The 7866-nt window shown below is 48.3% G+C and overlaps 1 protein-coding gene across 5 annotated transcripts in view; it reads right to left on the bottom strand.

Moving 5' to 3' along the window:
* Positions 1 to 373: 373 nt before the first annotated feature.
* Positions 374 to 7866, bottom strand: part of NAV2 (neuron navigator 2) — a 399681-nt gene continuing 392188 nt past the window's right edge. For all 5 annotated transcript variants that reach the window (XM_039236776.1, XM_039236778.1, XM_039236779.1 and 2 more), the window contains 2 exons: positions 6530 to 6733; positions 374 to 3821 (listed from right to left, as the gene is read on the bottom strand). In XM_039236776.1, the coding sequence (XP_039092707.1) occupies positions 3696 to 3821; positions 6530 to 6733 (330 nt within the window). In that variant the 3' untranslated portion in view covers positions 374 to 3695. The remainder of the gene's footprint in view (positions 3822 to 6529; positions 6734 to 7866) is intronic.

Below are 7866 nucleotides of genomic sequence, written 5' to 3'. Positions count from 1 at the left end.
ATACAGCTTGCTGCTCGAAGTCTAGTGTAGGGCCCACAGCACTGGCATTGCCTAGAAGGAGGTTAGAAATGAAGAACCTGGCCCCACCCTGGACCTACCAATCAGAATCCGCATTTCCGTAAGATCCCCAATGATTCATAAAGGTGGAGAGGAGTCTGAAGTCATGCATTTCCAAAAAGCACCACACAAGTAGCAATAACTTAGATGAGAAACTGAGAGGAGGTAGGATGTTGATGACATAGTGACAAAGATAGGTTTGCAAGTGTTCTGGGCTCTCCCTGCTTGCTGTATCCAAAAAGAATGGCTTCCTGCTGGAATGAAATTGAACTCCGACAAGGACTTGCTCCAGCACAGAAAAGCCAAACCACGAATCTGAATAAATAAGCATCAATTTTATTGAATCATGAATAATTTAAGACTGGTACAATCATCAGCTTTATTCTCTATGACGTGGGGCATGATCTCCAGTAGATCATTGGCAAATCCAAAAACCTCATGACAAATGAAAATTAAATAGGGAGGGAGGTGGGGAAGGAGGAAAGAAACATACCGTACACAAAATACTCAATTCCTAGTTTTCTCTTTAAAAATGGCTAGAAAAAATTCATCAAAATGCAGCACTTTAATCAGTTATTTACAATTTCTATGTTACAATGAAAAAATGTACATCTTATAGGACATATTTCATAAACTGCTCCACTGGAAACAACTAGATTAAAACAGCAAACCTTCCATTTAATATCCACAAAGTTGGATTATTTTTTCCTTTTGAAGTAGATTCGCCCCGATCAAATTTGAATACACAGAATTTTGAAGTTGAAGCATCAACAGTAAAATAAAAAATGTCCCCAAGACACAACAAAGGTCTAGGCGAGTCTCGTTCCTTGTCCCACCCCTCCCCCACCCTCAAATTTAAATTAAAAGATATTCCCATCTCATTTATGGCCTGTTTAATTCTTGGCAGTTTGGGGAGAAGACTTTTGGCTTCCATTGGTAACTCAACATAAATGTTGCATAGAATTTCATATATCTCAAAATTAGCCTAACTGTAGAAAAAGGCAAAATGGAAGCATTTCGGACAGAGCCCTAAATGAGTACAAAGTCACTTTGTCAAAGGTGAGTGACACTAAAGTAAAGTAGGACCAAAATAAGAAATGTGCATATCAGACAACCCTGCTTCCCGAAACTTTAGGAAGGACACGGAGTTGTGAATCACACGAGGGCTACACTACTTGAAATCACCGGTCACTAGTCAGGCAGCACCAGGGACAGAGGTCTCGGTTCTGAGCCTGGACCCAGTGGGAGGGAAGGGAAGTCTGTAGGAGAGAGGAGGAGAGGAAGAGAAGGTATAACTAAAAAAAAAAAAAAAAAAAAAAAAAAGTTAAAAAGTTTCAAACAATATTGGCAGGTGTCTACTCACAAGGTGACTGGGAAAACTGCCCCCAAGGAGAAGTCCATTTTACCTCCTCCCAAATTCACAGTATGAGCGTGTAAGGTCATCGTTGGGAAACAGATTGAGAAGGACCACTCTTCAGGTTTACCAGAAGGCTCAGGGTGTGGCCCGTGGTCACAGGCTAAATTCATGGTTTAAGATTTTTATGAAAAAAACTAAACAGAACAAGACACACTCACACACCCAGATGGCTAATGAAGGCTGCGCATAAGAGAGTCTGAGTTTATGGAGAACAAAGCACGGACAGCACGTAGAGGTTTTCCATTCACCAGCTAGTGGGACATATTCTCCTTTTTCTTTAAGGAGGAAGAAAATGGTGTCGTCCAAGGTCATGTGAGCAGTTTCAGGTCAAGTTCTTATGGTAAGAAAATGAGAAAAAGTGTACAGAGATGGACCTTCAGAAACAGGAATGGGGAAGATAGAATAAAAACCCTGATCATTAACAGAGACACCCCTACTGGGGTCCAATAAAGATTCTCTTTATAAAGCAGAAACAAACAAAGATTTACCGCTCTCTGTAAAGAAAATACCAGTATGTTGAAGACACATACTAGCAGGGTATGTATCAGCAATGTCATGTGGACTTGAAGGAACTTTTGCCTTTTCCTGCATAAGACAGACCACTGTCCAGTCAGAGTGTTAGCTGGAGACTGATAAGAACCTAGAAAAAAAAAATGCATCTTTTCTTTTTTTGTTGTTTTTTCTTTTTCTTTTTCCCATGGTCACGCATCCACACAAATGAGTCTTTTGGATGAGAAAAGTCACAGCAACTTGAGTCCTCCTAATGAGTAGATGACTTTTTAGCCCTGTTTGCTCTGATGGGGAAAACAACAAAATGGACTCCAGGCAGGCACAACACTTGTAAATGAACACGGTTAGTACAAAACCAGTAAGGCATCGCTTTGGGAAGGTCAGCACCGAAGAGGTCAGGCAAGACTCGTCCGGACGGAGGCCGGGGCTTCTGGAAGGGAGTGGCCGCCGGCTCCTGGCTGAGTTGCGTCACGTTGGTTCTGAGGAAAGTGCAAGTCTTTTGCGAGGTGACCTCAGCACCCCCACTTGAGGTTGGGGCTGGCACGCCTGAGGTGTCAATGTGCGTTCTGAAGCCTCGAGGACGAGAAGGAAAGGCAAGGTCCCGGCTCACCCACGCGTGGAGGATGGGGTCCTGGTCCACTAGGAGGGACACAACCACCTCCCCTCCCCCCAGCCACAGCAGGAGGTGGCGAGGTGTAAAACCGTGAGGATGGACAACTGAAAAACCAGAACTCAGCAGGACCAAACCGAAACTCAACTCCTGCGGTTCTTTCTTTCACCAAAGGACTGATTCTGACCAAAGGGCGGGATGGGGTGGGGGTAGGGGGGTGGGGGAAGGGAAAATATTCAAACTCAAAGAGTCAGAAAGAGGGAAACTCAACCTCATCGGCAAAGGGGTAACCAGTTCTCCAAAATAGACCAATTCTCACTGTACACAGTGTTTGCAGAAAGAAAAACCTGATTCATTTCTAGAGGAGGGAGTAGACACATGCTATCTGCATGGTGGCCACATCCGCTCACGCTCAGGGATCGACTGGAGGCTGCCGGATCTGAAAGGTGTGGTTGAACTGGAACAGGCAAAATACCTCTCGGGTAAGGAGAGCACCATTTAAAAAAGCAAAACAGAGGTTTCCCTGTGTTGTAGCTCTGTAGCGCCCTAGTTAACACAGTTCTCTTCCGGGGTCGGCGGGGTAGAAGGCAGGGAGGCGGATGTGGGGGCGCTGGTGGCACCACCTGGTCAGGGGGCTCTGTGCTGAGTGAAAGCTGTGGAGCGCACATTTCCAGCTTGGCTCCAGCCTCGTCTGCCCTGGACAGCTCCCTGGCAGGATGCTGTTTGGTTTCAGAGCTTCTAGTGGGTTCTTGGTTTCCTTTTTTTTTTTTTTTCTTTTATAATCTTTTCATTTCAACGGTGATGATCCTTTCCCGAGAAGTATCTTCAGTGTCTTAGGGAGGTCACAGCAACAAGGTAAACGATAATGAAAATAAACAGAAGATAGTGCAGTTCTCACTGTGGAGGGAAGTGGTCCCAAGGCGGCTGGCCTGCGAGGCCTGCGCCCGGGTCAAGGCTGGAGGACGAGGGATCTGGGTATCCTTGTGGCTCTCACGCTGCGGCCGGGCGCTGGCTCAGGAGGGCATGTTCAGGATGGTGCAGGGGACGCAGGTGGAGAGGGCGTGGACGGGGGAGGTGGGGAGGCTCCATGGCTGGCCTCCGTCACAGAGTGGACTCTAGGGACGAGTCCAGGATATCATCATGATGGCTGTTGCTGTTGGAGTCGCTGTCGTAGCTCTGGGGGCTGGAGTAGTTGGCTGCCTCCTGCAGCCTCATCAGCATGTTCATCTGGGGAGAGAGTGAGAGCATGAGCAGCTTTTGGTCTGGGGCTGCCCACCTCCGGCCTTTGCCAGGCTCACGCTCCCTCCTCCAGCCTCGCTCTGGGCTGCAGCCCACAGCGGGGGCCGGGGACACAAGTGCGGACCACGGACCGTGCTTGCAGGGCTCATATCCTGTCTCCACTCCTTACTAGCTGCACAGCCGTGGGTAAGTCAGCCAACCTTTGGCGCCTTAGTTTCTTCACCGGCCACATGTGAACAAAAATCATGCCTGTCCTACCACCTTATGGTGTGGATTGAGTTACCATATGTAGAGCACAGAAAACAAAATGGGAAGTCATCTGTAAATACAGTATTTATTTTTTATTTGGAAAGGACACACCTTACTCAAGCACAGGCCTCAAACTGGATGAAGAAGCCAGTCCGGCGTCCCTGCTGCTGGAACAGGTGCATCAGCACTGCGGACGTCTGACACACAAGGCCCCCCCTCAGGGAGCAGCAAGCCCACGGATACATCGGGCTCCGGCCAGAGGGCAGCCCGGAGCCGGCTGTGCGCCCGCTCCTGTCAAGGCCACCACGGAAGATAAAAGACAGCACCAGTTACAGGCAGAGCCACAAAACACAGAGAAACCTGGATTCCACGTCGGGAAAGTCTGGGCAAATGACCTAACATACCAGAGCCACCAGAGTTCCTTATTGACAGAGTAGAGGCGACAGTAGCACCTGTATCTCAGAGGGGTGAAGTAGGGAACAAAATGACATGATGTGCATTAGATGCTCAGAATAGGGCCTGGCATGTGCTAAGTGCTCAAGACATGAGATCTGCTATCACCATCATTTGACTTAAAGAGTATAAAGGGTGTTCTTAAGCCTTCCCTGGTCTGCAGTCTGTTGGTCATTTGTTTAGGAGTGAAGGGGGGAATTAGGAACTTATTTGCAATGGTCAATTGTGTATTTTATATTGTATTTAGCAAGTAAGTTGGAAAGTAGGTCTCTCTGAGCAAAGCCAAGACGCGGTGTAGCTGGGCAGGAAATCCAGCTGCTTCCTAGCCAACTGCCCCTCGGGGTCGTGTATGGTGTCCAGTGAGCCAGGGCACAGGACACCATCAGCTGGGGTCCATCTGCAAAGCCATGATGAGGGAAGAGGTGGAGCGGTAGTACCATGGACCATCCTGTGCAGCCATAATTATTCACTCATCAAACATCCCCAGTGTATTTACAGTAGGTGTTCTGGAACAATAACGAGTCCGTCCTGTTCTCTTGGAGGTCTCCGCCTCACGAGAGAGAGAGAGATACCAGTACACAAGAGAGCTATCTTAACAGAGATCTCTGGCGCTGGGCAGGGAGAAACAGCAACTGTAAAGTGGGCTGACGGAGCTGGCACAGCTCCCTTCTGAGGGTCTGGGGTTGGAGAGAGAATTCTGTTCCAAGAACTCCAGGTTTTACCTAAATCCCCTCAGGTTTAATTAGGGACACGAATATTCCCAGGTAAGAAATGAGGGTCCGGGGGAGGAAGGAGCCATTCTTTCCTCTAGATACCTCCTCAACTCTCTCCTAGTCATGAGGGAAGACCTCATGAGCCCATGGCCACAAACAGATCTCCACGGCTCTGGCTTTTAGCCATCATTAATGGTAGAAATGGGCTTTTTAATCCTTTCTTCCACAAAAGTCTAATCCTTTCTTCCACGAAACTATTGTTGTCCAGACGCTGTAAATTAGGTTGTGCATAGTAACAAATAATAACACCGTTTAGAATAGAGTTCCTGTTTGAAAAGTCTCAACAGGACCAAGGCTCCTCCCTGCCGCTGCCAGTCGGGAGGATGGCAGACAAGCCAAAGCAGCTATGATTATTTTTATCTGGTAAATCAGTTAGTCATCAGGCATTGAACAACAAGTTAGCTGTCTTGTAATCCTGCTGCATCCCTTATGAATATGCTCTTTCATTAAGTCATGCAAGTCATAGTCTCTGCTGTGTTTTTCCTTTTGCCTCAGCTGCCAAGGTAGCTCAAGGGTAAACTGAAGGCATGATAATGGTCACTTAAGGATGGGAGGCTCTGGGATACGTGCTTCCACCTTCTTTTATAGAGCTTTTGGTTTATTCAGATCTAATTTCGCAGGGGGACTATGTACGGGTCTCATAGGCAGGGAACACCATAATTAGAGTGTTATTGTCCCTGGTCCAGGTTCTTCTCAAAGGGCCTTTATTTGCTTTAGCAATGGTGGGGGTAAATAAGAAACCCGGGCAGTGTTAAAGGCTTCACTCCTGTCACTGGCCTTGGGAAACGTATTCAGGCCTCCCTGTCCCTTGTGAGTCCCTCCTGCCCTCAAACCTCTCCCAGCCTGTGCTCCTGATCTGCTCGTTTGGGCTTCTGCTCCTTAGCAACCTCTGCCTCTGCTCTGTTACTAATGGGAGAGATTAACGGAGAAGGACGGTGCAGGATAAAGGTGGCACCCAAACCAGAGGGCAGAGAGTGGTATAGGGATGTCTGCGGGGAGGGGGATCAAATTCTTAACCTGTTACTTTATACCAGAGCACATTTCAGAGGGTTAAAGGACAGTGAGAAATCGACACCATGGAAGAAAATAGTGGCAAAAATGTGACTAATCATGGGATGGGTCTGGCCTTCCAAAGCAAGACCCTGGCTCAGTCATGTCTGTATTCCCAGCATGCCTTGCATGACAGATACATAGTAAGCGCTCTGGGAGCTGAGGACTCACCAGTGGGTCTCCCTCAGCGTCACTGGGGGGCATTTGCTTGCTCGCAGACCCTTCCCGAGGTATGGAGTAGCCATCAAAGCCGACGTCCTCAGGCCGGAGCTGCAGCAGGGGAGGCCACTCGTGTTGCTGCGGGCTGGCTGCCCAGGGGTAGGTGTCCATCACCCACTTCGCAGGGTCCTCCCAGGGGGCCCGCCTTCCATAGAGCTGAAAAGAGGCAAAGAAGGAATCGTCTGAGAGTGGCTGGAGACCTCTTCTGCAGGCCTGGTTTAGCAGTCATCTGAGAAACTCCTCAAGCCCAGCTTCCTGCCTTCCCTGATGGTGGAATTAGGCACACACAGCTTGATGTGCTAAGACTGAAGGCAACATGACCTAGTGGGGGGCGTCAAAGGCACTGACTTTGGAGTCGGATGACCTGGGTTCACATCTTAGCTCTGCCACTGCCTTACTGTGTCACCCTAAACTTCAAGCTTTGCTGACCCGATGTGAAAAGTAGCCACTGGGGGGTGGGATGGCGGGGTGGGGGGAGACAACCATGTGAGTTGAAGCATTTGCCAATTTCTGTGGTGTAAATACACCCACTGTGGCCAATTTCAAACTACAAATATGCTCTCACTGAACTTGGAGCTGGAAGGAGGTGTTGACCATCAGCTCGCATAAAGCTGGCTTTAGTATCCCACTGGGGGCGCCCTACCCCAAAGATGCCCTCCCACACAGATTGAGTGCTGGGCATCCACACCACAGGCAGGGGTCACCAAGAGCCCCAGTTTGATAAAACCCCATTTCTTGAAGCAGATCTGACTCCCAGAGCCCCTCTAAAGCAGCGTTGGTCACTTTCAAAACAGCAGACTGTTAACAGAGGTCACACATGGGTATTAGAATTTTAAGTATCTCTCTCATGTAGCCTTCAAAACTGTCCATAACAACTAATTTGCTCTTGAAACAGAAAATTACATTATCGCTTAATTTAAGACCTTTCCTTAAGCCTTAAATAATGATAAAATTATTCTAGTGACTTTTAAAAATATCTATTTATTTATTTATTTAGGGAGAGTCAGTGAGCGAGTGTGGGGGTCAGCAAGCATGTGAGCAGGACAAAAGCAGAGACAGGGAGAGAGGGAGGGAGGGGCAGAGAATCTCAAGCAGATCTCATGCTGTCAGTGAGAGCCTGACATGGGGCTCAATCCCAGGAGCCGTGAGATCATGACCGGAGTCGAAATCAAGAGTCGGGCGCTTAACAGACTGAGCCGCCCAGGCAGGCGCCCCCTCCAGTGACATTTACTAGCAATGTCAAGAAACATGTACACTCTGGGGCGCCTGGGTGGCTCAGTCGGTTGAGT

Source organism: Hyaena hyaena, unplaced genomic scaffold, assembly GCF_003009895.1.
Source record: "Hyaena hyaena isolate Hyena2069 unplaced genomic scaffold, ASM300989v1 scaffold_116, whole genome shotgun sequence".
Lineage (NCBI taxonomy): Eukaryota > Metazoa > Chordata > Mammalia > Carnivora > Hyaenidae > Hyaena > Hyaena hyaena.
The sequence above is the reverse complement of the archived record's forward strand: the minus strand, read 5'-3'. Positions and strand labels throughout refer to the sequence as shown.